General features: G+C 47.5%; 7 protein-coding genes across 7 annotated transcripts; 2 read left to right on the forward strand and 5 right to left on the reverse strand.

Moving 5' to 3' along the window:
* Window positions 1-423: 423 nt before the first annotated feature.
* Window positions 424-2,402, forward strand: HD556DRAFT_1448296 (uncharacterized protein; the record flags this gene model as incomplete). The annotated part of the gene is made up of 11 exons (XM_041307407.1): window positions 424-622; window positions 682-720; window positions 815-928; window positions 985-1,103; window positions 1,153-1,476; window positions 1,523-1,619; window positions 1,670-1,737; window positions 1,785-1,940; window positions 1,999-2,075; window positions 2,130-2,222; window positions 2,276-2,402. The coding sequence occupies 11 exons, from the start codon at window positions 424-426 to the stop codon at window positions 2,400-2,402; spliced, it is 1,413 nt and encodes a 470-aa protein (XP_041155261.1).
* Window positions 2,403-8,117: 5,715 nt separating this feature from the next.
* Window positions 8,118-10,666, reverse strand: HD556DRAFT_1312392 (uncharacterized protein; the record flags this gene model as incomplete). Its single annotated transcript, XM_041300648.1, has 13 exons — window positions 8,118-8,263; window positions 8,395-8,416; window positions 8,481-8,507; window positions 8,560-8,668; window positions 8,715-8,820; window positions 8,875-9,113; window positions 9,159-9,193; window positions 9,245-9,366; window positions 9,420-9,485; window positions 9,540-9,778; window positions 9,863-10,337; window positions 10,426-10,486; window positions 10,538-10,666. 13 exons carry the CDS (start codon window positions 10,664-10,666, stop codon window positions 8,118-8,120), a joined length of 1,776 nt encoding a protein of 591 aa, XP_041155262.1.
* A 1,114-nt stretch (window positions 10,667-11,780) lies between these two features.
* Window positions 11,781-13,998, reverse strand: HD556DRAFT_1312394 (uncharacterized protein; the record flags this gene model as incomplete). Its single annotated transcript, XM_041300649.1, has 7 exons — window positions 11,781-11,929; window positions 12,136-12,299; window positions 12,438-12,713; window positions 12,826-12,860; window positions 12,998-13,268; window positions 13,640-13,811; window positions 13,938-13,998. The coding sequence occupies 7 exons, from the start codon at window positions 13,996-13,998 to the stop codon at window positions 11,781-11,783; spliced, it is 1,128 nt and encodes a 375-aa protein (XP_041155263.1).
* Window positions 13,999-15,402: 1,404 nt separating this feature from the next.
* Window positions 15,403-16,211, reverse strand: HD556DRAFT_1246036 (uncharacterized protein; the record flags this gene model as incomplete). Its single annotated transcript, XM_041298577.1, has 2 exons — window positions 15,403-15,807; window positions 15,858-16,211. 2 exons carry the CDS (start codon window positions 16,209-16,211, stop codon window positions 15,403-15,405), a joined length of 759 nt encoding a protein of 252 aa, XP_041155264.1.
* Window positions 16,212-18,024: 1,813 nt separating this feature from the next.
* HD556DRAFT_1312395 (uncharacterized protein) lies at window positions 18,025-18,716 on the reverse strand (the record flags this gene model as incomplete). The annotated part of the gene is made up of 4 exons (XM_041300650.1): window positions 18,025-18,050; window positions 18,092-18,344; window positions 18,394-18,476; window positions 18,536-18,716. The coding sequence occupies 4 exons, from the start codon at window positions 18,714-18,716 to the stop codon at window positions 18,025-18,027; spliced, it is 543 nt and encodes a 180-aa protein (XP_041155265.1).
* Window positions 18,717-20,448: 1,732 nt separating this feature from the next.
* Window positions 20,449-21,737, forward strand: HD556DRAFT_1500529 (glycosyl hydrolases family 31-domain-containing protein; the record flags this gene model as incomplete). The annotated part of the gene is made up of 6 exons (XM_041308946.1): window positions 20,449-20,753; window positions 20,803-20,981; window positions 21,031-21,196; window positions 21,249-21,298; window positions 21,346-21,490; window positions 21,529-21,737. The coding sequence occupies exons 1-6, from the start codon at window positions 20,726-20,728 to the stop codon at window positions 21,735-21,737; spliced, it is 777 nt and encodes a 258-aa protein (XP_041155266.1). The 5' UTR covers window positions 20,449-20,725.
* Window positions 21,738-22,253: 516 nt separating this feature from the next.
* On the reverse strand, window positions 22,254-26,466 carry HD556DRAFT_1448301 (uncharacterized protein; the record flags this gene model as incomplete). The annotated part of the gene is made up of 8 exons (XM_041307408.1): window positions 22,254-24,022; window positions 24,076-24,220; window positions 24,273-24,469; window positions 24,513-24,885; window positions 24,941-25,048; window positions 25,097-25,252; window positions 25,312-25,481; window positions 25,533-26,466. The coding sequence occupies 8 exons, from the start codon at window positions 26,464-26,466 to the stop codon at window positions 22,254-22,256; spliced, it is 3,852 nt and encodes a 1,283-aa protein (XP_041155267.1).
* Window positions 26,467-27,026: the final 560 nt, after the last annotated feature.

Below are 27,026 nucleotides of genomic sequence, written 5' to 3' on the forward strand. Positions count from 1 at the left end.
CATCGAGATCGCCAGGATCGCCATTTATGTCTAGTCATACTTATTGGACACTTCCAAGGCGGAGCATTGTGCCTACTAGAGAATGGACTTGTCCTGGAGTTGTGTTCTGGCGATATTGCGATCTTTAGGTCAAGTGAGGTCACCCATTTCAACCTTGACTATAAGGGAGCAAGGGCGTCTCTTGTCTTTCAGACTGACAGAGAGTTTGCAGCTTGGGTTAAAAATCAAAATGGCTGGGTAGATAATGAGACCATGCATTCTTTCATTTGATGTATAACATATAACTAATACTATATGTTTGGTACCGCATAGTGTTATTGGTTATAATGCTTCCAATTATAGTTTTAAGTCAGCTTCAATTCGGTTCCGTCCTTTCAACCTTCACTTTTACACCCTTAATCTCAAATCTTACTTCTGTATCAAATGTCTCGCAAGTCCAGCAAGTCCAGCAAGCCTAAAGAGAAGGCAGCAAGGTCACTTACATCCACGCCCCCTGTAGCCAAGACCAGAGGGCAAAAGAAAGCACCTGGGTCCAAGGTGCAGGTTTCAGACAACCAATATGAAGAATTCCTCAAGTTTCAAGCACAGAAGAAAAAGGAAGCTGAGTTGAATCGCAAAGAAAGTAAGTGATACTGAAGCTTGATGCAACAGGAAATGTGCTAATAAAATATTATATATTAGACGTCCGGAAGAAAGTGGATGCTTTGTTGGATGAAGAAAGTGACTTGGAACCGACGTTTACCAGCACAGGGACAAAGCATAAAAGAGGCAAGTATTCCTTCAACATCTATAACACAGCTAATTGTCATTATAGGGTTGCAAACAACATCTGTTGTTCCAGATGGCAGTGACATAGACCATATAGATGGCGCCAATCCTGCAGACATTTTACCTGCGGTTGTTCCTCCCAAAAAGAAAGTATCTCTTGGTATGGCGTCATTTCTCTATTTAATGTAACTATGTTATACGCTCATTATATATTAGATTTTAGTGATGAGGATGCCGAAAATGAGGCAGACAGCGATGGTAATGATGAAGGTGGTGATGTTGGGAAAGAAGACGAATCTCTGGAGAGCACAGGTGTTAGAAGGAGAACCAACGGGGTGCGTAACTTTTATTTAATAGACTTCAATACTGACTTTGTATACATAGCTTATTCAGGTCAAGGATGAGCCCAAGGAAGATAATGCAGAACGTAAATGTAGGAGAAGAATCAGCAAAGGTGACAGGAAACCGCCTACCACTTTAGCTTCCTTGAAGAAGGATGGCTGCGGTCCTTTAGTGGATCTTGCTCACCAGCTACTCCATGTCAAGATTGCTTTGGAGACCGCCTTTCCAGGACCTTCAGTGGATGTGCAGGACTCCTTTGTTTGGGACTGCATCAAGGAAGCGGTCAAGAATCCTGGCTCTCCCTTGAAGTCAATGTTTGATGCCATTAGTCAAGATGAAGCTTTGAAAAATCGTGCCATGGCTTACGTGAGTATTTTAGTTTTTCATATGATTCATGCTTACCTTTTTTTAGGTGTGGTCTGGTGCGAGTCAGCTGAGAGGGGAGCTGGTTAGAAAGGCAAGAGAGAATGTAGCATTTCTATTGCAGCAAATGAAACCTAAGGACATTGGTGCGTAACTACATCTTTTATTTTTTCAAATACTACTGATCAAGAGACAGGAGAGGTAGCTACATGGCTCATTTCCACCAAAAAGGATCCTTTTCTGTGCGGAGAATTGGATCTGAAGGTACAGTTGTTATATTAATGAGTGTACGAAACTAATTTATGACTTAGACCAAGACCTTCAACAAGAATTTCCCTTTTCGTGCTGTTCTCTTACGTCAACTGCTCATAAGTCAATTCTTTCAAGGAGCCGGATCAGAAGGTCTACTGTACAAGGATTTGTTCCAGAAACTCCCTGACAATCTTCTTGCTCTACTGGCTACAGCTGTAAGGGCGCCCAGTTTTTGTTTTCAAGTTCAGCTATAGCTAACACCTTTTATACCAGGCTGAATGCGCTTTCAAAGGTATGCTCTCTGGATCTCCGGTTGTCATAGAATTCAAGGAGCCGGTCTTTCAACCAAGGTAAGTGCGTCTTCATGGTTATATTTAACTTCATCTAATATTATGTTTCTTTAGACACCAGTACTATATGCTGAAGCTGGCTGAATATCGTAAACATTCACCCATGTATATGGAAAAACTGAGGCAAGATCTGTGGGCTGAGATAGGGTAAGAGGTTCATTATATTCATTCTTTTTCTATGCTAATAAATGATATGATAGGGAGGCATGTGGCTTTGTAATGAGAAATGAGGTCGATGATTCTGGTTCCGAATTAGATTTTGAGGCTATGGAGGAGTATGGTAGATTACAAACCAACACTATAGTTTCTGATGTCACAGTCGCCTAATTGCATCTGAATCCGATTAATTTTGAAAAATTTTAATGAATGTATCATGATTTACAATCCTATAGAGAGCTATAAAGTGCATGATAGATAAATATTTAAAAAACTATATGATGATATGAGCATTATATAGCCAGGTATAGCTTGAAATAGGATTCATGTTGCATCATCTATGATAGCAGGATATAGTTACTATACCTCTGTATGACACTATAGTATGCTATATATTGCTGTAAATAGCCTACACAATTGGGCACTTGGTTATACAAGCTATAGCACTATGGGCCCTTGTCATATCCCGCATTCCGGACCAACATCCAACGACGTTCCCACGCCTCATCCGGACCTCCGGACCTCCTGTCCATGTCTCCAGACCCAATCCTCTATCCGTCCGGATCCCTGTACTCCTGCATCTGATATCCGGACGCCAGATCTGATATCCACATCTCTGGATCTCCGGATCCGACCTATCTGTCATGTCCGAACTCAAACCTTAAATCAGCGCCCATCCCCTTATGGTAATCACCTGTCTCCGGACTTCCGAACATCCGGATCCGACCCACGTCTATCTTCCGGATCCGACCTGCGTCTATCTTCCGTGCCTTATCCCTTTGTATGTTCCTTCTTGAGTTAGACTTCCTCATTTTCCGTACCTTGTTTCATTTCCGGCTTTATTTTCCTATGTCTTCATCTCCGTCTTCATTTACTATTTTCCGATAGACTAGTGTTTGACTTTTCTACATCCTCCATCCACAGCCTCGCATAGCTTCGGACTGCGCTGACTGACTCTCCGTTAAGTCCTCTGTAGTATATAAACTCTGTAGAATCTTTGTACTTCCTCAGTCTGAATATCATACACATATTAGTCCTCGCACTAGCCTTCACCCTAAGTCCTCGTAACAGTTCTAGTCCTCCGACTTAGTCATTATCCATCTCAGGCCTAGGGAGGAATTCCCTAGGCCGGAGCTCCGCTCCTCCGCTCCTCCGCTCCTCCGCTCCTCCGCTCCTCCGCTCCTCCGCTCCTCCGCTCCTCCGCTCCTCCGCTCCTCCGCTCCTCCGATCCTCCGATCCTCTGCTCATCCGCTCATCCACTCATCCGATCCTCCATTCCTCCGAGTTTCCGGAACTTTCCCGCAGTCCTCCGGACCTATTCTGCTTCGGACTTTGTCCTTGCAGCCTTTCCTCTGTTTGCTTCTACTCAGGACTTGTCCTGAGTAGCCATTACACATATCCCCGTCAGGACGAAACTCCATCGTAATTTCCGGAAGTTCCTCCGGAACTTTCCCACACTCATCCGGAAGTTTCTCGCACTCGTCCGGAAAGTCCTTCCGAAGTTTTCCACGCTCCTCCGGAAGTCCTTCGGACTTCACTGGACTTTCTCCGGACTTCATTCTGAAGTGAAGGGCACATGCTCGGGTAAGGGGTGCAGCGCACGAGCTGAAGCCAAGCCCCTTGGAATCAGTCCTACCCTTTGTGCACGGTCTTAACAGCCCTATATATCACCCTATAGTGCTATAGACTGCTATAGAGCCATAGCACATTTTCCTGATGCACAGGATACTGACAGAAGGATATATCCCAATGGCTTATAGCCCTAAAAGTCCGATACATCATCTACTGTAGTTATCCACTCCGGTATATATCCATTCTGTACAGGTAGTCCATGGGTACTTATGCAGCCATCCTCCGAGACTGGCCGTGTCTCACCGTCAAGTGTCCTGGTTCCTGTTCAGAAGCTGTTCGAAGACTCCAATTAAGGCAGTGTCCTTGCTGAGCGCTGAGCTCCGAGGACTCATAATATAGAAGTCGCCAATGTATATTTGGAGGCCGCCAGCAATAGCTATCACTGTTACCGAACCTTTGAGCTCGCTGCCATGCACAGTGAGCTCAGGTATCTCGCCAATGGGAGCACGCACTCATTTTGATTTGAAGACCACAGGTAAATAAAATGTTTTTAGGATTGTGTAACTAGCAGATATAACGTGAATAAATGTATCAATAAAGATGTGGAAGAAAGCGATTTTTGGCATGCTTTTAGGGAATGGTATGGGAAGACAGGAGGGCGGAGAACATCCGGGACCCTCGCACCCTCGGACAAGCTGAGGGCACCCGTCCAACCCTGTAAACCGCCACATGTAAGCATGGTGTACGTGCGGGTCTGCATAATATACACCTTACCTGTATGGTATGAGGTGGCAGTAGATGTGGTTGGGCCCTGGGATGGCGTTAGCGAACTCTAGCATGCTGTGAGGCCTAGGTGCATGTTGAACATCAGAATAAAGAAGAGATGCAAAAGGAAACAACCACGTACTTGTGAATAACCTCTCCGATCCTCAACCAACTTCTCCTTTCATGCTGGTCGTGGGGCGCACTGCGCACATGTCCGTGCCACATCAGCGCTCGCTGACATGTCCTAGGCTATGTGCTCCAGTTGCTGAATTGAGCAGAGATGGGAATGGACGATACACTGAGCCAGATGTTATCAGAGTCAAGCGGTGCAGATGGTTGTGTGCATGGAGTGTGGTTGAGTGGCAGAAGGTTGCTGTAGCACTGCAGTTGGTTGGAAAGCAAGCTGAGCCTGAAATACATAGATACAGTAAAAAGAACTTACTTAGACAAGGACAATGTTGAATTAAAGACTACTAGTCGTTAATGGATTCGAGCTTTAAATTTGTTAGTAGACAATGAATTCGTTATCTGAGAAAAACATACCTTTCATAATAGTGGAAGCTCCAGAATCATCATTCCTATCGTGCCCATAACAGAGTCCTCAAGTGTGAAGTCCTGGTTGAGAATGTACATAGTAACTGTACATGAGGAAGCATACAATGCATTTGAGCCGGTCAGAGTAAAAGTCCAATAAAAGTCCAACAACGTCCAACTTGAACTCACATGCACAAATTTAGTACCGTACAACTGAATTCTGCTACACCTTGCTAATCATTACTTGCGCTACTATTTGTAGTAGGATAATGCGAAGAGGCTGTTCATGGCAAAGCCCACTATGGTCGCTTTTTCGAGTCATAATCCAAATCAATTGGTGTTAGCCTACAGGTACAAGTATCCTGCAGATAAACCCTCTGAGACTCGGATGAATCATGAGATGGAGGTGGGTGCTACTAGCAAATACACGCATCAGTAAAAAACTCAAAATGCCGTAGCCCTGGTGACAGCTACATAGAGCTATATAGGCACAGTAGCACTATATAGGCACCCTTCAAGCTACTGTAGTCGCAGTAGCGCTATATAGGCACCCTTCAAGCTACTGTAGCCACAGTAGTGCTATGTAGGCACCCTTCAAGCTACATACAACTATATAGCCAAAGTCACCGCTACTACAGGAGTCAGCTGGAGAAATATTTGCTACAGGTCACTCCAGGCAGCTACAGCGCTCGTGTGATATTAACCTGTCTACAAACTACTTATGACAGACACACCAAACATCTCACCGTCAATATTTGAACTCGTTAAAATAAAAATCACTTGCCACCTTGCGGTGGAGTTGGCGTGTCGAGCGAGGACTTGTTGCAATCGAAAGGAAGGTGCTCTAGCGTGCCACCATTTTGGACTCGTTGAACCGTGTGATAATTGACTTGATGGAATTTTCGCAATATTGTCATATTGCATTGGTATATATTTCTATTATTGTAAGAATATACAAGTAGTCTTGTAGCCTAGTTGTAAAAATGATGCACTTATAATTGTTCAAGGTGTCGGGTTCAATTCCTACCAATTGTACATTATAACGTGTGAAAATCATCTGATGTGAGCACTGGTGACATTTCTTTTGGCCTCGTAACTATCAGGTCCTACTAGTGTTAGTAGCCTGTAGCCTCCTGTAGCTTGCTATGACGAGCTACCAGTGACTCTCATAGCGAGCCGTGTGACTATATAGCCACATGTAGAAGGGACTTGACAAATGGGACTACAGGTACTACAGCGACTATATAGCCACCTGTAGTCAAATGGTATTTTCCTGATGTGTGGATGGTGAAATTGAAGCGATTTTATGTGCAGCGAAGTCGTCCTGTCTTCGCATGTAAGTTGCTTGAGGTACTCAATCCCTACCCTCCATCACTGCTGTACGGGCGCTGCACAGAGGGCCAACTCACAGTGTCTGACAGCACCGTCATTCTTGGTAGTCTGAGATATAAATCTGTAAAGTTAACAATCTTCATCTCGGGATAACATTCAGATATATTGTTCATTTCCTACCACTTTCACGCAACTTCTGATGCATGTGCAGTGCTAGGTCTCAGCACATGGGGTGACACGGACTCGGATTAAATTTTTCGTTAACTCAGAACGGTTGATGATGTGTGTCAACTTACACTTAGCAGAAGTCGACACTCTAGGAGATCAGGCATGCTCGTTCGAGGTGATTCGTGCTGAACGCACAGAACACCGTGATTAAAGTTTTGAATGACACACAGCTGTTTGTCAGCGGGGTAACAGTCGGCCACATCGCAAAGGACTTCTTGATGGCAGGCACAAGACTGCACAAGAGCATCGAAGATCCCAGGCTGAGATCTATCCTATTGCCGCATCTGCGAGAGAAGGGAGCTGGCTCGGTGCCAACGGATGGTGAACTGGAAAATGACCATGTGAGGCATTCAACCCCCCATAGAATGATTCTCGCACAGGATATGTCCAGTTGGACAGTGGATGATAACACAAGAATATGTATCGGACTTTTTGGATTACAGTCCAGTTAGGATATATCTATATAACATTATCGGCTGGGAAGACAGACGGCTGGCCTTTATGTTGTTATTTGAAATTCTTCTTGCCAGTAGATTGCCAGACTCGCCAATGTCGGTTGAACTACTGTCTACTGAATATTCACGTTTCCAACCAGCCGTTGACTCGATATCAAAAGCACTCGACATCTTGAAGACATTTCTGCATAGCTCGAAGGCTTCATGTTGACGAATATGAGATACTCCTTCTTGAAAGCGTCAGACTGTTAGCACCTCTATCTCCTTCTCCGTACCCAGGATCTCGTTGAGTATGATGTTGTGGGATACTTCGTGCAAGAATGTGTTAGCGTGTGAATAGCGGACAGTCGCGCAATATATGCTCTCGTGTTTGACGTGGCTGGCTCTCCGCACGAGCAGCCAGTAGGCTCAGTTGGTACGAATGAAGTATACAAAATCGCTGTTTCGACATTATTAAGAGCGTGGAAACGTGCTGATGTAACTCTTACTTAGCTAGGAAGTGTGGGAGTTGTCTGGCGCGACTACATACATACTCTAATCCAAGCAGCAAATGAACTCAAAATTCATTTTACTTCATGTTAGTGGGTCAAGCAAGGGTGTTCTGCCGATGCAGCCGGCACTTCCCAAGTGTCATCCGCGTGTGAAACTTTTCGCCGTTCTATGTACATTGTACATCATCCCCAGTGAAAACCCACTGTTCTGAGAATGGCTGAGGTTGCGTGAGATTGTCTAAACTGAGCGACACAATCTCAACAGAAAAATGAGACTAATAGCACATGTGCAAATGTGTGTAATTGTGCACTATTGTCGCAGATTGTGTGCATGCAATATTTTCACGTTACCCTAAATTGTGCCAGATTTGCTGGTATTGTGTGGCTGCGATGCTCGTTGCATCATCCTAGATTGTGCCAGATCTGCTGGTATTGTGTAGTGTAGTATACATTACAGATACGCAGATACAATAAAACTCGGCACCAATGGCACCCGACAGCACATCCTGTCACCATCCGTTCCAGCCCATACTCAATGCAGCTATTCCTACAAGTCGACCAGGAGGTGACCAACTTGAACGATCCTGAGAGGCCATGAGATCACAAGAAGTTCTGGGGGAGGGAGCGCTGTGGCCCGCTATTGCTGACAGGGATCCTGGTGCAAGGATGATCAAGATAGATACTAAGAGCCAGCGACTGACAGGGATCCTGGTGCAAGGATGATCAAGATAGATACTAAGAGACAGCGAGGTCGCAAGAAGTCGGAAGGAGTGTGATGTCACTAACGGGGCCATTCACCAGCTGCAACCTAGTTGGAAGAATACCGTACCTGTCAGTAGGTAGGTGCGACATGTTCTAGTCATAGTACGTACTTTCGTGGTAGCGAGCTCATCATATGACTGATGAATATATGTTAGTCTAAGCCAAGGAAAAATGAGATGGAAGGCGCACCTTCTTCTGCGCTCCCGACAGTCCATCATAGTGGACCTTGAACTCGGCTGCTGACCCAGTCTTGTTACGAGTGAGCCACTCACGTGCACATAGGTTGCTGTGATGAAGTCTATGAATATGTACAGTAGCAAAGAATACTATCAATGCAGACGAACCGTCCATTCTGTGCTTTCCCAATCTGCATCTTCCTTGACTTCTTTGCCGGCACATTGAGAGGTTTGCTGGTAGAGGCATCCAGTGGAGGTACTGTGCCAGTGGTTGCTGTTGGAAGAAATTCAAGTTGAGCTGGTTGTCCAGTCATGTGGCGGTACTCACTGCTAGGAGTTGGCATCAGGTCGGCAGCAACTTGAATGGTGGCTGGTGCGTCACAGTGGACATCGGGAGCCATTGCAGAGTCATCTGGGGAGTGTTCTGGGGTCGGTACAATGGAAGGCGTGGGTTCACTAGTGGGCTGGGTAGATATTGGTTCATCTGCTGGAGGCGTATTCTGAACTTCAGAGGAGGAAGGTTGAATTATTGAGGGTCGATTAGCGTTAGCAGGTTCAACAGTAGTACTAATATCAGTCAGTTTGAGTTCTTGAACAAAAAAGCAGGCTTACAGCGGGTTCGCAAATTTCAAGGGCCGTGCACGGAACTACAAACAAGTGTCTGAGTACGATGTGACAATATCAAGATAAATACATACTCTGGCAGGGGCACTGGTTGTGGCCATCTCCTTTGAGGAACTAGCAGCGTGAGGCTCAGTGATTGTTGAAATGGTATGGCCGTCACTAGTGGGTGAATCTGGTGGGGTATTCCCATCTGGAACTATTGCCAAGTGAAGGCGGTGGGATCACAAAGAAACAAACTAAATAACGTACCAAGGGATTGACTAGTTGAGTCCATGACTTCTGAGACTGGTAGTGATGGTGATGCGCTTTCAATGGCTATTAACGTAGTAGATAGTTAAATGATTATAGAGATAAAGTCGAATAACTTACTAGATGTCTCTGAGGACTTCCGCTTCTTACTGGAATTTGACCTGATGTCAAGTGGTTCTGAATCGCGGGTCCGCCGTTTGGTGGTCTTTGTGTTGATATTAGTCTTCGTGTCAGTACCCTCAGTGTCGTCAGAGTCCAGCGTCTCGAGGCTATCAAAATCGATGATGTCTTCTGCCTTCGGCTTGCAAGTCCCTTCACGATCCAAGCGGTTGATGTGATTCTTGCGCCAAGAGGTATAGCTAGCAGTCGCAATGGTATCGCATTTCCAGTTGCCGTCACAGTAGCCAAGCTCGGGGAAGAATGTTACCATTTCTCAGTAGTACAGCTTACTAGCAGTTCCCGATGCTGCTCCCCAGCTTTTGGGAGCCTCGTTGATGTTCCAGATGTCCACAAACACCCGCCGGGATGTGGTACGGATTGCTGTGACACGCTCCAAGGGAATAGGCATATTACTCTTGTCAACCACGAAGCGCAGTGGATGCGACTTTTCGAGCTGGGTTGATGGTTTCTCCTGGAGCTTCTTCCAGTCTTCCTTCGTCCATATGAACTTGCTGGGGAAGTCGGCACGATTGTAGGATGGGATCGTGATTTCCTTTGCCTTGAGCGTCACAGGCAGACTCTGAGAGGGGAGGGTACCGAGGCCAACAGGGTCTAGAGTTAGTGAGAGGGATTCTACAAGCTTAGTATAAGCAGCCCTAGTAAACCAACAGTTAGACACCAGAAAACCAAGTGATGCATTGAAAAAACGCGCTGATATAAATCCCGCTCGCATGCCAGCATTTGTTTGTCTGTCCGCAGCTGTAAAATATCGTTCTGTAGGACTTTAATCTGAACATCAAGACGCGTACATGCGCTGCAAGTTAGTACATCTATCTAAGAAAATTACTCGGTGAGGCTTTGACCTGCTCTTCAAGTCGCATATATGCGCTTAACAGTCCATTTCCTCCCTAATCATGGTGTTCAGTTAATTAATTTACGATATTACTGTGACTCCTTACCATAGGTTCATGCTCTTGCTGCATAAGAATGGGCGAGTTTGCTGGCCTCTGTTGAAAAAATGGATCCAGGGATGGAGAGATCATGCCATCAGAATGCGACGACCCATTCGAATCAGGGGAGGGAGACATGGTATCCTGCTGGCCACCAAAAGGACGTGAACTACCTGCAAATTGATTGGGAATATTAGGGTATGGAGTTTTGTAATTCTCCGAGGGTGTAAAGTTATTATACTGGGGGAAAGAATAAGACATGGTGGTGGTATAAGAGAAAGATGTTAGACGCACCCAAAAACGCGTCCCAAAAACGCGTCCCAAAAACGCGCTCACATGACCTGCTGGAAAATTCCGAAGTCTGGGGATATTTCATCAAGTCCTCGACATGGAGGATTTCATATCATTCTAATCTAATACCCTAATGCCTATCATAATCGACTCTGTTAATATGTTGGAGGATGTCATTTTCCTCGATATTGACAACATTGTTCCTTCCTGGGACACATACTGCTTCGCACTGGATATCCACTCTCCTGGACGCAAGGTAAATTTATTTATTCTTAATGCATAATAAAACCTACTATCTCACACATATGCAGAGAGTTGTGTTACGCTTCAAAGATGCTCAAATACTTCAGTTGAAAAACGGTAAGGATGAGGAAGACAACTCACCAGAAGAAGGGACGGTGGCCGAGGCATCAGATGATAACGTAGAGTTGGTGGTCGAGGCACTGGAGGACAAGGAAGAGTCAGTGGTCGAAACATCGGAGGATAAGGACGAGTTGGTGGTCGAGACATGGGAGGAAGAGTCAGTGGTCCAGACTTCAGAAGATGAGGAAGAAGAGCTGGTGGTCCCAGTTCCCATTCCTCTGTAGATTTCCAATGCCTCACTTTACTGCTTACTTACTTACTTCTTGCAGCAGCGCCTCTCCATGTGACCTTCTTACCAGGCGCTTCGAGAACCCCAATCCAGATCCAGACAATCCCACTGCACCTTGGCGCTACTATGTGCGTCCAATTGATGAAACTCATCTTAGCGCCAAAGCTGAGAAAAGATATGCTGAAGAGGAGCTCCAGGAGAGGTTCAAGAAGCCACGTAAAGTTTGATTTTCCCCTGCACTTACATATGCATTGCTCATTCACTCAACAATTTGTGCGGCCATCCTTACTGTACTCTCACTAGTGTATTTCTTGTCATGTAGCATTAATATTGCAATGTAGTTCTTGAAACGTATCAATAGAACTAAATTTAGAGGAACCGGCGAGCCAGGCTGATTGGACATAAGTCGGTAGTGCTCGCGCGTGTCGTAGTCTGTCCTCGATAGACCGTAGCCTCCCGCCATAGAGGTCTGGCCTTGGTTCCCTTGCAGTCTGTGCCCGTTCCAACACTTCCCCAACCTGATGGGAAGTCAGCGAATGAGTTTGCTCAGTTCACAAAAACACTTGCCTACAAGCCGCCAATGTGTCTCAATATTTCTCGAAAGCGCGATCTTCACTCCAACCTCTGTACGAATGCCTCGTAAACCACGGAGAAGGAACAAACTGATTTCAAGCTCTAAATTCTCTTTAGATAGCAATGGGATATCGAAAACGAGGATGCTCACCGGTGTAGACCTTCGGGACAGTACTACTCGCGCTCTCGCGTTGACTATCCAACGAGTATTGACCACCAGCACTACGTGACAAAAACGAGCTTGCAGGTGGGGCCACGGACGGTGAGATGGGTCGTGGGGTGCTACGAGATGTGTCCGAACCTCGCCGGAATAAGCTTGAAGTGAAGGTGGTGGTGATGAGTATGCTCCATTCACGTTTGGGAGCGTAGGTGACATCGCACGTGGAGTTGCGGAATGCGCACGCGCATCATCAGAGATCCTCGGCCTCCTCTTCAAAATCCCGTATAACACACTCCAGAGCAAGTTCAACGCGCTGAACGCTGACGGAACTGTTACTTGATGGATGTGTGCTACTTTTGTTGTTGTCCGTGAGCGCCTGCGAAGGAAAATCTTCGATAGAGGATATTAATGACGTGGAACGAGCCAAGGGAGTCTTGTCGTTGGGGCTGGAAGGTACTGAAGATACAGGGCCGCTGCCTTCGGGGGTTTTGTTGAACGTGAACTCGGCGACGGCGATGAAGTAACAGATGAAGCTGGGTATGTGGTCGAAGAGGTCGTGGTGGATATAGCTTTACGATGTATTCGTTGACAGCGTCGATGTTGTATTTCAGTTGCAGAGATATCGTGTCTGTTACAAAAATCAGTACGAATATAAAATGATCCATGCCACCAAGGACGCACCCTCTGACGAATGCAGTGATTGTTAGAGTCCATGACTGCGGCACTGTTGAGCATAGTAGAAATCAGAATATCGTGACCAAGACAGTCCACGAAGGAAACATGGCGAATGAGTTTCATCCTGTGACCCCATCCTGGCCGTTCGCATGGACAATACTCCAACTCGCAGACTCACTGGCACGTAGAGTTGGGCGAAGACATCTACCTCTTCATACCCGTGGTCACGTTCCTTTTGGCTCGCAAGGTCACGCTCCATGGCTGCATTGATAAGGCTGAGGCGTTCCTCAGGCTGGATAGATGCCTCAACAGCGAGAGCCGAGATCTGGCAGGTGAGGATGCGAGGCGGGTGAGGAGCAAGTGAATGAGGGGGCGAGAATGCACCTACACCGCTCGGCTTGGGGCAAACGGCCAAACCAGCCTCGCAGTGAGCACAAAGCGGTAGTGTACTGAGAGAATAAAGCAAACTGTTCGTATCACGTGATTTTGAAGTCAGCCGGCAAATGCCGATAAAGTCCGGGTTTACCTAGTACTAATCTACTTTCTTCATCCTCCTCTATCTATTGCACCCAGCCCCTGGCTCGACGCATTGGCGCAATGCAGACGTCCTGTTTGGTGCGTTTTTAACTCGAGCTATGCGCATGTTTACTGATTCTGTACAGATCCAGACTTTCAAGAGTCTACTCGCATGCTTCTTGCTGATATTGCTGTAGTGCGTGGTTCGCCTGTCATCGGGATTGGTATCAGGTGAGCGCACTGTATACTCAATCTAAACTAACTGGTCTGATTGCTGAACCTCGCTGTCATTTGTTCATTCTACTCATCCCCATCTGCTTCATCTTCGACCTCCTCGTCAACGGTCACCAGCCCAAGCCCAGGCTTCTCGAGGAGAAAAAAGCGATAATGCAACACGTTCTCCGTTCGTCCGCGTGCTTTGGGTACGAGGCAGGTCGGTTTATCTCTAGTTCTGACAGTTGTATTGATCCACTCGGCTAGCAGGATACGAAAAGTTCGTCAACTTCGGGTAAAGATGAGATGTGTAGGAAATGGTTCGTTGGTATCTGTCACTGCGGCAGGTGGTGCCATTATGCCCATACAATAATACCAACCAATCTCACCTGCAAGCTTTGGCTGAATGGGGAGTGCAATCGGCCGCAGTGTCCTTTCGCCCACAAGCATCAGGTAAGTTTGACACCGTCACGATTTGAACGTAATGATGACCTACTCTCAGAGTTCTGACGATCCTGTCAGTAATCAGCTATCTGCTCAAAACGACGATCCTCAAGATGTTGCGCAAGTTGCCGATGGTCCCGTTAAAGATCAACCTCCCGTTCGAAATGGCAACGTTCATAAACGAATACCGAGTAATCGCACTTGCCACCGTTGGCTTTGTGGGGAGTGTAGTCGGTCGTCGTGTCTTTTCATGCACGAGCATCAGGCAAGTCCGAAACACTATGATTTGAGCGTGATGATGACCTACGGCTCAGAGTTCCGATAGTTCCGTCAGGAATCAACCACCTGTTCAAAACAGCGATCCTCGAGACTTCGAAATATGACCTCCACTGCAAGCCAACTGGAAACGGGAAGAAGAGTGTGCCAAAACTCAAGAGGAGGCAAGGAAACGTGCCGAATGCGAGGCTGAGGCTGAAGCTGCACAAATATTGTCAGTGCTAAATACATTACATGATTTGTTGAACGGGACACACCAAGATAGACATTCTGCTGGTTTATGAACATGAGGCGGCGCGCCAATCCAGCAAGGTTCCATATAAAATGAATTACAGGGCGGCTCAGGGTTCAAAGCAACTTTGTACGCCCTGGCCAAGGTCTGTATGATGCACGGGTTACTGGCAGGGTTCAAAGCAACTTTGTACGCCCTGGGACCCCCGTGCACAAACCGAATTCAAATGGACCTTGCTTCAAAATTGAACTCAGCTGTCCACGCCTCCAAACGGAGGATGCGAACAGCCTTGGTTTGACCGATACTTTACGCCTCCAGATTTTCTAATGAAACAAAGCATCAGCATCACGACTCAGCCGCTCCACCAAAAGCACTAAACAAAATATAGTGCGAGACAAAGAGCAGCGCGACTGTGACAAACGGTCACGCTGCCCCGTTTGGGTTGCTATCTATTGCACTCAACGTCACCCGGGCTCGATGATAGCCCAGTCCTGCCCAGCAGAATCCCAGCGTGCGTGGCTTTCTCTTCATGCTCATTTCCCTTCAAATTTCCCATTCAAAAACAAAAATACTCATGTTATAACTCACTTATAGATCAAGTGGTCTGCCTTTGAGCACCATCTCTTTTGACACCACAGCTGCTACCTCGCTGCTTTCCTCTCTCCTCTCTTCCGAGTCATCAGCTGGGAAGAGCACACTCTCATCCGGCACTGTTCCTACCACCATTCCTACTCACTCTTACCACTGCAACGTCTCCGAGTCCTTTGTCCGGTGGATGGTTGTAGACGAGGCAGACGTCCTGTTTGGTGCGTTTTTAACTCGAGCTATGCGCACGTTTACTGATTCTGTACAGATCCGGACTTTCAAGAGTCTACTCTTTATCATCATAGCTAATCTTCGATCTACTCATCCCCATCTGCTTCATCTTCGACCTCCTCATCAACAGTTACCAGCCCAAGCCCAGGCTTCTCGAGGAGAAAAAAGCGATCCTCTACCACTCCAGATTGGAGTTTAGGACGGTGAGGTATCATGGCAACAACGGACTGGATGGATTTCGCACTGACTAGCTGCAGTGCCTCGTCGCCATGATATTTACATGACCAGACGGTCTGCATCGATTTCTGGAGTAGTTCTGGATCTGGGCGAGAGTAGACAGAGACCATTGCAACTGTGACGAAGCGATATATCTCGTCGTCATGGTACTCCAACTCCCCATCATTTTCATTGTCGTTTATGTCGTCTGCCTTAATAGCGAGCTGTGCATAATATAAAACCTGTGCAATTTCATTCCTGTCATTGATGGTCACCTGAATTTATAGTGAGAAGCTGGGTTCATAACATCAGGAGAGACAGTCACCTTGACGTTTCGTGCCATGCGGACCTTCTCCGCAGGCTTGAGTGTTTCCTTCCATGCACAGCGAGCAACCTGGCCATTTGGAAGCCGCAGTCTTGCCCAGCGCTTGAACTTTGGAACAGGTGCATCCAGGAATTCACTAATCACTCTTGACTCGGCTTCACTTGGATGATAGTTGTACCTGTCACGAGCCCTGAGGAGAACATAACCACCTCCGAGATTGACAGAATGATTTGGAAGTAGATTGTCGGGTGGCTCTAAGTCAGGAATCATGACCTTGAGGGCATTTATCTGACACCGGCGAATGGCAAGAAAAGTTAGGTTCGAAAATGGATTGGAAGGCTGTCGTATTTCCATCCCCAGCATGCCAATGACACGTTCCATAGTCCACTGTGCATAACATGCAGACGGACCCGATCGAAAACCTTCGGTTGCTAGATGATTTCCCTGGTGAGCACATGGCCGAACAAAATGGATTCGGTCTGCTCGTCGCTGATAGTATATACATTCGAACTCATACTCCCATTCACAGAAACACCTGTGAGCCTCCTGTATGTCTTCGAATGTGAGGCTATGTTGACTCATGATTCGGACACCTCGCACAAACTTGCAGAAGTTTTGCCAGTACTTGTCGGGCAAGATACCATAGAGAAGACCTGGGCCAAGGCCCCACAGCCATAGGATAAACTCCCAGGCTTTGTAGTAAGTGTTGATCTTTTCGGCAGGATTGCGTGGGGGCCGATCAAACGAACCAGGGAGGTATTGTGCACATGCAGCTACGGAGGCACCATGATCCATCCAGACAGTCTTGTCTCGGAATACGGCCCAGTCCCACGAGTCTTTATCATCTGTAGCATCACATCTCATTGTGCCACGCCACAAATCAGTGAAGAGTGAACCCATATTGGGGCCCTCAAAGTGCATGATATCGGGGGTAAAGCATTCGGGAATGCCAAACATGCGGTTGGGCAAGAGGCCAAGCAATATGCTTGGCTTGACAATACCTGTTTCGAGCCGCTGCTGATTATACTGGGCTGTTGTTGTAGTGGAGACGACACGGTAAAGATTGTCGACGTAGTCAGAACATGGTGATAATGAAAGTTTGTTGATATCAATATCGTCGTGATCACATCCAGAAACAGTATAGTTGAGAGGCTTGAGGAGTACAGGGTAGTATTGTGGCTGCCCATGCTTGTGACGTCCCTTGAGACCACAGTACATCCTGCACCCATTCTTCCCGGTATGCCCGACCATTGAGCTCAGACAAAGTAAGCCAGGACCGTCTGCAGTTCCAAATGCGAAAAAGAGATCTGACTTAAACATTCGGTCCTTGGATGCATCCCATATATGAAGCCCTTCCTTCTGCAAGCCCACGAGATGGTGTAGACCAGGAAAAAGGAAGGATTCGATGAATTTTGGCTTATTAGGCCCAGGTATGATTCCACCCGGGAGGATGTACTTCTTCTTGTAGCGTAGATCGGGAGAGAGATTAATAATGATCCAGATATATATCCAGCAGTCAGACTCCTTGCTCTCGTAGAGTTGGGCGCCATCGATTGATAACATGAGAATGATATCGTTGTCTTGAATTTTTCCTTCATTCACAGCTTTCAGATATTCTGTACCCGTGATGATATCATCATATACGGAAAGCTTGCCATCTGCAAGTTCAAGCTCCTCGAAGATGCGTTTTGTCCGCTCGTCACGATAGCACATGTTGGCTGCTGCTGCAGGGTCTCGATAAAGTGTTTGAAGTTGCGGACCAATGGGGACGGTGTGAAATACCTTGACAGGCGACTTCACTTTGCCATTAGAGGCTTCGTATTTGATCTGATCATAGCGATAAGAATGACAATGGGGACAGCGGTCGAGAAGTGCATAATCTCCCGTGAAAGCTGTGCAGCCCTCCGCACACATGTCATCTACAATGGACTCAATCCCGCTCATCTGGGCAACAATACGTTTGATTTTGTGGTGGGAAGGAAAGTCTGTGTCTGGATAGCATCGTAGGACAGCTTTGCGGACATTATTGTACGCTTCTACAGCAGAATGTTCCAGTGCAAGATAGGTATCGATAGCTAAACGCAGATGGGGATCCTCGATTTTAAGTTGATGCTGAGGAGGGTTTCGGAGACGATCAAGAGCATCTGGATCAAGTGGCGAGAGACTGTCATCTAAAGTGGAGCGTCGAAGGGCCTGAATAAATGAGATAGATTGCAATATATCTTTCTGCCCACCGATACTTGCAAGACGTTGTATTTCATCTAAATCAACATCTTGTATGGTGCGCCGGTCCTCGTCACCAGCAGGAGGGTCTGGCGGAGGTGTGGGATCTGGTCGAGGTACAGGATGACCCTCATTACCGGCAGGAGGGTCTGGTGGAGGTGTGGAATGGTCCTCGTCACCAACAGGAGGGTCTGGGTCTGGGGGAGGTGTGGAATGGCCCTCGTCACCAGTGAAAGGGTCTGGGAAATCATCCGCATAGTTGCCCTGCTAATAGGACTCAAACAATAGTTGGTAGGTAATCGACTTTACTCACCTCGTCTTCTGTAGCATTCTCATCAAGATTCATATCCACATCACCACTTTGAATCGAGCGTGTGCGCTCTCTTGTTAGCTCCGCTAACATATAGTCACATTTATTAGCACATTAATGTTGTAGATAATGGTTCTCAACTTACCAGAGGTACTTGACAAAGCAATTGGAGCATCTGTTTGTACCCGAGAGACTAAGAGTGCTTGAAGTTCTGGAGTCCGTGTGTTTGCGCCACCATCCTGGGCTTTTAAGCGGTAATACTGAGATTTGGAGACGGTCTGAAGGCGGCCCTTGCGCATAACTTGATACTCTTTTGGTGGTGGCATGCTAGTGGGCGAAAGTGTTGTGATGGTAGAGCTGTTAGGTGCTAGATGCAACGTGCAATGATATTGTGCGTGCCAAATGCAACATGCAGTGACAACAATAAGAGGTAATCGATCTTGCACAATTTCAGACCAGTGCTATTATTAGTATGAACTTCGCCAGCCAATCTCACACAATCTCAAAGGCTTCTCAAATTCGCACACAACCTCGCACAACCTCAGCCATTTTCAGAACAGTGGGTTTTCACTGGGCATCATCCATCGTCTGTTGCAAGTCAATGATAGTATTCGAGGGGGGTAGTTTTGCCGTTCGGTCAAACGTCCACCTAAATTTCGATATAGGTATTACACGTGCACCTTCAAGCTTCAACGTCAACCATAATATCACGAAAGCAAAAACAAGGCTCACAAAGTCGCGACGTTCCCCTCGGGCTGCCGACTGGCTCGATTTTCAATCGACTACTATTGACAGATCTTGTTTCCATTGGGCTAAGGCGCGCAGATGAGTTATGTAGTTGAATTCTGGTTGCACAGCGAGCTGCTCATACTCACACCACCTTTGTAACAAATATAGCCATTGCAGCATTCGAGATCATTGTTGCAAGGTTGATCTGGGTTCGTACATGCACTGACAAACATAGATGCTGTCAAAGCAACCACAATGGCGAGGAGGGAGGCGCGCATTTTCTGTGCGAGGTGATATGGAATCTTCTGAGGGGAATCTCGGATGAGGGAACACTGTAGGACGACAGCCAGCTTTTATATCCTGCATACACTTATGGGAATGATCCTGATCAATTTGGCAGAATCGTTGAATCGTTCTTGCTGTCAAATGGATCAAATCTCTGCAGAACTCGCAGGAACGTATTCATTTGGTTATAAACATCGAATCATGACCTGCATACTCGACGATCGCCTTCGCAACCACGCTCAAATCACCAGTCTCTCATCCCAATCTCTCACTCATCGCTTCATCATTTGAACCTGCACTGACCCTGCCAGGGTGGGGATAAAGTTGAGAAACTGATGCTCATTCTCGTCGATATTTCCGATATACAGGTACTCGGTCGATATCTCTCACTCACTCGTCGCTTTCTCATATGTAATAATTCGCCTACACTATTAGTAGGCCAGTAACTCTGCAACTACTGCGTAGAGATAATGAGGCATCTTTCGGCAATTGATACTCATTCTCATTCTTCGCATGTGCTTGGTCAAAGATCCCTGCATTGGTCATAGTTACAGCCACATCACAGCGCTCCCTTTACAGTTTTGAACACCTATGATGATATCAAGGCATACCCTGCAGATGACCCTATATACCTTGTTGAAATTGCTCTTCCAAATTGCTCTTCCTCATCAACCGCCCCTTGTACCCCATCCAATACGTACTCGCTCGATGAAGAGGACCACTCTTGAGCTCCCCGGCCGCGGCGCCCATATGGCATGCTACCCTTGGATGAAAAGTACCAGGCATTAATAATTCGATATCAGCAGGCCTTTGCTGCTGTATCGTCTTTCTTGCTTGTGCCAACATCCTCTACCTACTTGGCCACCTACAGCGGCAGGCACCCAGACTTGGTCGCACACAGACCTGATCTTGCGCAGACTTTCACTCAGACCGGCCAAATACTTCAAACTCGTCCTCCTGCTGAATATTGTTGATGATGATTGATGAAGCCACAATGAGACGGGGTTTGTTGGAATCGCGAAGTACTCTGACAACGAATACGACCCACTTCGGCGGATATGACGTACACAATATGTTTGGATTAATGGACCTACCTTGCGATTCAATCTATCCGACTCGTCCCTGGAAAACGTCCGTTCTTGATCAGTAGATCAACTCTCCCATCTGCTGGGAAAATGGACTAGCCATCGGGTCTATTGACGGAATAGGACAGGATGTTGACGTGTTTCTAGCTTGGCGACAACTACGCCGCTACGGCAAGTGGCAGGATTTTCACCTCTACATTCAGGCCGTTCTGCAGTTTCGAATCTACCAAATTCCCATGGTTGGCGCTGACACTTGTGGATTCAGTAAGTATTTGCAGAATTTCGATTGGTTTCTGGTTAATTAATGGTGCAGATGATAACATCAACGAGGAGTCGTGCAACCGTTGGATGCAGCTCCCGGCATTCGTTTCGTTCGACAGGAACCACAATACTTATGCCGCCCTTCCTCAAGAGCCTTACCGCTGGGAAAGCGTAGCAAACGCATCCCGCATCGTCATTGCTGTCAGATACTCCTTACTACTGCCATACTGGGTAAGCGTGTTTTCCTTCAAGCGTGAGGCTGACAGTAGATATACAAAAGTACACGCTCTTTGCCAATTCCTCTATGGCTGGTCTTCCGCCTGTCAGGGCGTTGTTTTACGAGTTCCCTGACGAACCTGAGCTTTTCACAGTGGACAGGCAATGGCTTGTTGGAAGTGATACTCTTGCGACTCCAGTACTGACTCCAGGAGCTACGACCGTCGACGGTAACAGTCCAAATCTCATCAATGACGTCCTGACTAACATACTCACTTGCAGGTGTCTTCGCAGGTAGTGTAATGTGGCCGGACTGGTACACGCATGCCGCCGTGAATGCCGCGTATTGATGAAACATGACATTAGACGCTCCCATCAGTCACATCAACGTCCACATCCGGGACAACTCTGCTCTATTACTGCATCAAGAGCCGGGTACACCATCTATGAGACTCGCGAAGGCCCCTATTTGCTGCTTACAGCAGACACAGCATTCGGCACTGCATATGTGGACGATGGGACCAGTGTTTCGCCTGGACCGAGTCGAAGACTCACATTTCAGGCCGCACATACAAGATTGAGGGTAACGGAGAATATACGGTTCTGCAGAAGTTGGAGATGATCACTGTGCCTGGCGTGCAGAAATCTACCTTGGTCTCATTGCAGGGATCGCCGGTTAAAGGGTGGGCTTATAAGGAGGCCACTGAAGAGCTGGTGGCGTCGAACACTTCTGTCAACCTTAATGGGCAGACGACTTTGGTGTGGAAGTAGTTTTTATAGGGTGTATTTCTGGACCATTGGACAGATCGCGCAGCGCGTGATCGAAGTCATGGAGGCATCAAGCTGGCTGGACGACTTCGCTCACTCATGTCACGTTTCCTAGTCAATATCATAGTGAGTGTACCAGATCTTCCCATTGCTCAAGCGGCAGTGGAATTGGTTCAACAGCCATCGTAATGACTATAACTCAGCGAGTCACTAGGAATGTCTTAAAAACGTCGCTAAACATCCTAGGAATGAAACCATAAACACCATTCGTCGGACTAGGAGCGTTGGGATAGATTTAAGTGAACATTATGGGCTATTGGGGTCCGATCAGGCCCGGGGTGCCTGCATGGCCAGAACCGTGCCCTGAGGAAGCCGTTTCAAAAATTCAACCTGGTCATTTTTGGGAGTTTGCATAATTCCCCTGGGTCAGATTTTACATTGCTTCACCAATCATCCGAAGCTGCTTTCCTCAAGTGCACACTCAATCGGAGAGCGGATAGTAGCCTTAGCAAACAGACTTCAACAGTCTTTGCATGGGTGCTTCCACTTGTCGGTGACTCTCGCAACGCGGATAACGAGTTTCTTGCAGGTCCGGGGCTGATGCATGATGACGGAAGAGAAATTGCTCGATGAATGTGACAGTATTTCTATAGTATCGACGTCCATGTTATCAACCGATGCAATGTCCTTGACTTGTGCAACGATGTTATAGTCCGATGCGATCCTCTTGTATTCTCCGATACGCTGCTGCGCTAGCAAAAATGCGTCGAAAGGCTGTCCGAGGCGAACCATTAGCTGCAACGCTGGTGAACCAGGCTCCTCTTCAACAGGCGAATCGCCTGGTAACTCTTCGGAGTAGTCCATCGGGGACCCGGGCTCGGTCCAATCTCCTATACTCTCTGTATCATCAGCAAAGTCAGACTGCTCTGCAAAGTCAGGTACCCCGAGGAGATGCCGATCCCATGGACGGACAAGCAAGAACGTCCGCCGAATGGGCTTTGCCCGCGAGAACTGAACTAGGGCCTCTTCAGTGGTGACCAGCAGGTCGTGAAGCCCTTCTGCCTTGATTCCATAAGTGATGGGAGTCTCCTGGGCTAGACCGCGCCTCCGTCTGACTTCTGTGACACGGAATGAAATACAAGGAAGATGAAGTCTGCAGTTTGAAAAGCGAGGAGCTCTAAGCTGTTCAAGCTGATTATAAAATTTCAATGCTAGATCTGCGGCCACGGTTTGTCGCAGCGAAAAGACTTGCGTGTGAATATGATCTTCAGACAAAGGTGAAAGGGTGCATGGAAGAGCGGCGTAGGAGGTGATATGGGCCGGAAGACAGCTATTGAACTCGGAGGGTTCTCCGATCCAGTCGAGAGCAGAGATGTCGCCCGACCGAGCCACGATCTCCTGCAGGAGCCGCCCGAGCGCGTTATGCTTCTTCTCGCCATAAATGACAGGTAGTGTGATGCCGAAGATGCCAAATAATGAGTACGCGACATCTTCTTGCACGGTGGTGACGCGCTTCGATGCCCATTGCAGTTTCTCTCGGGCGCCGCTCATGCCTGGGCGGAAGGCCACCAGGGTCTGCGCATCTATCCCCGTCGCATCCTCCAACTCCTTCATGATGGCAGGGGACTCTTTGTGGTTGGGAGAGCGATCGTCGAGATATAATGACCAATCCTTCCGATAAAAGATAACAACTTTCGGAGCGAGGAATTCTTGAAAGGTCCATCCACGCTTGTTCCAAACACTCCTCGACAGTGCACCGGGCGGGGATGAAGGAAGGACATCGCATAGATAGACGATGGTGAGCGCTGAATGGCGGTACCAGACGAACATGGAGTTGACCGATTCTTGAAGCTCGGTGTTGCTTTTCTTGTCGATGCAGCATGTGTCCATCCACGCCCAACGATACCCAGCATCACGAGCGACTTTGCAGAACGACTGCAGCTTCGCCATGCCGTCAGGTCCATTCAACTCGCGCACATCTCTATCCTGGATGTCGTGCAGCAGCGCCTCTTTCTCTTCCCACCTGTGTGATAACATGACGCAGCGGAAGTATATTGCTACCATTTCCTTGATGCGGCCCATTTGGAGGTCTGAATGCTTCGTTGTGATTGACAAAAGCTCCTTGTACTCTGCACTCATTTTGAAGGCGTTTATTTGTGCCGCTCGATCGCACGGAAGACCCGTAGAAGTATTAAGTAGACGTAGCGGTGCATATTCGAGTTCAATCCAAACAGCTCTTTGAATAGCGGCTTCTGCTTCGGATGGACAGACATACTGCCGGAGCAGTTCTGCAGAACAAGATAGGCGTTTCGAGATTATGCAGGGATGTTCCAAGGCTTACCTTGCGTCTGCACTTCGGGAGAATTGTCCAACTTGGACAACATAATTTTGAAGGCTTTAATGGCTTCGTCGTAACGTTGCGCGCCACGCAGCGCTGCATGTGTCAACTGGTATCCAACGTGAGATGAAGGATTGAGCTCGGTCACCTATGCACCGCTGGAGTCAATATGGGCTACGAAGACATAGATGCCATCGCACCTTTTGCGCGTCGAGAAGCGCGTCCTCCCATAGCATTTTAGCTAACTTTGCCTTACTACGATTTGCAAAGACAGCATCAGACGCAGAATTCAGTTCGATCACTGCCGAGTAAAGGGCAATAGCCCTGTCATAGTCGCTTGCAGCGAAGGCAGCATCCCCGCTGGTAAGTGAAAGCGCGCTGCATTTTTCCGTGAAAGCTGAGTGAAATGGAAGTAAGGATTGTAGCCTGTGCGACATTACGAACTGGAGACTTGCCGTTGAACCATTGAAGGCAGCTGGCCTTTGTCGTTTCATCGATATTGCCCATCATGTACCGGTATGATCTGACAGCATCTTGAAGTTTGCCTGCCTGAAGGAGTGCATCGCAACGTTTCTGGTTTGCAGTGAACCACAATGATTTGATATCCCAGCCGAAGAGCTGGACAAGGGACTCGGTTATGAAAAGGATTTCGGGTGTGTATTCACGCACCACTACCAAGTCCTCGTACATAAAATGAATGGGTGAACTCGATGAGAAAGCGCTGGAGTTGAGGACAGCGGCGAAATGGTCAGCGGTTTCTTCGTGACGTGCGCCATCCAAGGCCTTGATTCCGAGTTGAACACGCAGATATGCCTGATGCGCGAGTTGCAAAGATCAGTGTTGATGACCAAGTGCGGATGATACTTACTTGCACGACATCACACGCGAGAGCATCAGTATTCGGACAACCAGCAGCGAGTTCTTTGAGGAGCATATTGGCCTCGTCATGTTGATCTGCATTGAAGAGGGCAATGACCTGAAATATACGATGAAGCGGAAAGTATGTGAGACAAATGTAACGTACTTTGATCAAGAGCAGGAAATGGAGGATCTGTGAATCTTTGTCCGTGTACATTGATGCAACATCAAATGCTGCCCTTGCATCCGGGACACGGCCTTTTCCGCAGAGGGCAATACCCTTGGAGATGTACCCTGTCAATGAGGGCTGAATGCTGATGGACTATGTCGCCGTCGAGTTAGCCTTTTGTAAGGGGGCCAAGATCAGTGCGTATCACTCACCTTGATAGCATCCTGAATGGCGTGATCCCAGTTGTTTTGTCGGGCCATCACGAATGAGCGATGGGCATAGGAAGTATGGTTGTTGTCATCGGTGTTGATATCTTGCGTGAGTAGTTCTTCGGCAGTAGACAAGTGCCCATCTATGCATGCATCACGAGCTCTCGTGATGGCTAGGATCTGCACAAAACATGCTCGAATTGTGTGGTATATGAGTCAAAGACGGAAACATGCCTTTGGATGGAAACCCTGAGGTGTTGTCCACTCCGAGATCATCTGATTTTCACCTCCGCTGAGGATGTGATTACCGTCCACGGAGAAAGTGATGCAGAACTGGGTAGATGAGGGCTTGAAGGTGGCAACGGTTCGTCGATCTGAGAGCCGCCAGAGACGGACATGTTTGTCATGGGATGCGGATGCGACGAGTGTGCCAGCAGGATGAATAGCAATGGCACTGATATGGTTAAGGTGGCCCGTCCAAGGATCGCCGACCTGCTTCCAGGTTGTTGCATCCCATTCACGTATGGTAGGATCAGAACCACTGCCACCTGCGAGAAGGCGTGTGCCATCGGGCATCCATGCGAGTAAGAAGTTGTATTTGTGAGCGTTGAGGGATGTGATACATTTCCTGGTGGCTGTATTATAAATTTGGATATTCTTGTCTGTTGCGATGGCAAGAAGTTCTCCAGAGGGCGAATACCGTACGCAATGGACATCGCGACACTCAATTGCAATCGGGTCTCCTCGTTGCCCCAAGATTTTGGTGTTCCACAGTTTTATTATTCTGTCGTCATATCCACTAGTGGCCAGCACTGTCCCATCGGGAGACAAATCCAGCGAGGAGATTTGATTGGAGTGGGCTTTGATTTTGGTGAGTGATTCGCCAGTTTCTCCGTGCCAGACGATGATGTCGCCGTCTCTATCACCGCTTGCTATCAATTGCCCATCTCGTGATACTGCCAATGCCAGCACCAAATTGCGATGCCCCTCCATCTGCTTCAACATCACACCTGTCTTCAAGTCCCACAGACGAAGCATATTGTCCCATGAGCCCGTAACCATCCATCTTTTATCAGGAAACACTGCGATTGCCGTTACGAAGCCTTCATGACCTTTGAACTCTCGCAGGGGTGTAGTGATTGAAATGAGCTCCGACATTTTACAGCAGGTCGATGGCGTTGGGCGCGGTCGAAGTGGATTCTTGAGGGGTTGTGGGTGTCTTTCTGCCGAGGTGCGTGTATTGTGCGGTTTGTGTCAACCTGTCTCATTTCAATAGACGCCCAGGATACGAGGCTGTTCGCCTCCATAACCGTTACATCAAGAATGCACCCTATTATCATACCCGCGACAGTATACATACCCTCCCAGTGTCTCCATCCATCTGACTCTTGTCTCCACTGCTGCCAGAGTGTATCCAATTGAGCAGTCGGTGCTTTCCAGCGCTCGAATCTGACCATGATCTATCTTGCGTAATATTGTGGTTTTTTTGCGTCGAGCAGCTGCTCCAGCATATCACCGTGTCACTCCTTCGAACGCATGCATAAAGCTTATTGCAATATCCTTCATCCAGCCCAAGGTACTGGCACCCAGTTATTTTCGAGGGAGATATCATAGATTAGGACGAGCTGGAGAAGGTTATCATAAAGGAATTACACTTGCAGGATTTATCGAAGAGATTGACGTGGATGGCTGTGGGTCACATGCAGAAGGCATGGAGG

This window comes from Suillus plorans (assembly GCF_016647745.1).
Source record: "Suillus plorans strain S12 chromosome Unknown HD556scaffold_73, whole genome shotgun sequence".
NCBI classification, from domain to species: Eukaryota; Fungi; Basidiomycota; class Agaricomycetes; order Boletales; family Suillaceae; genus Suillus; species Suillus plorans.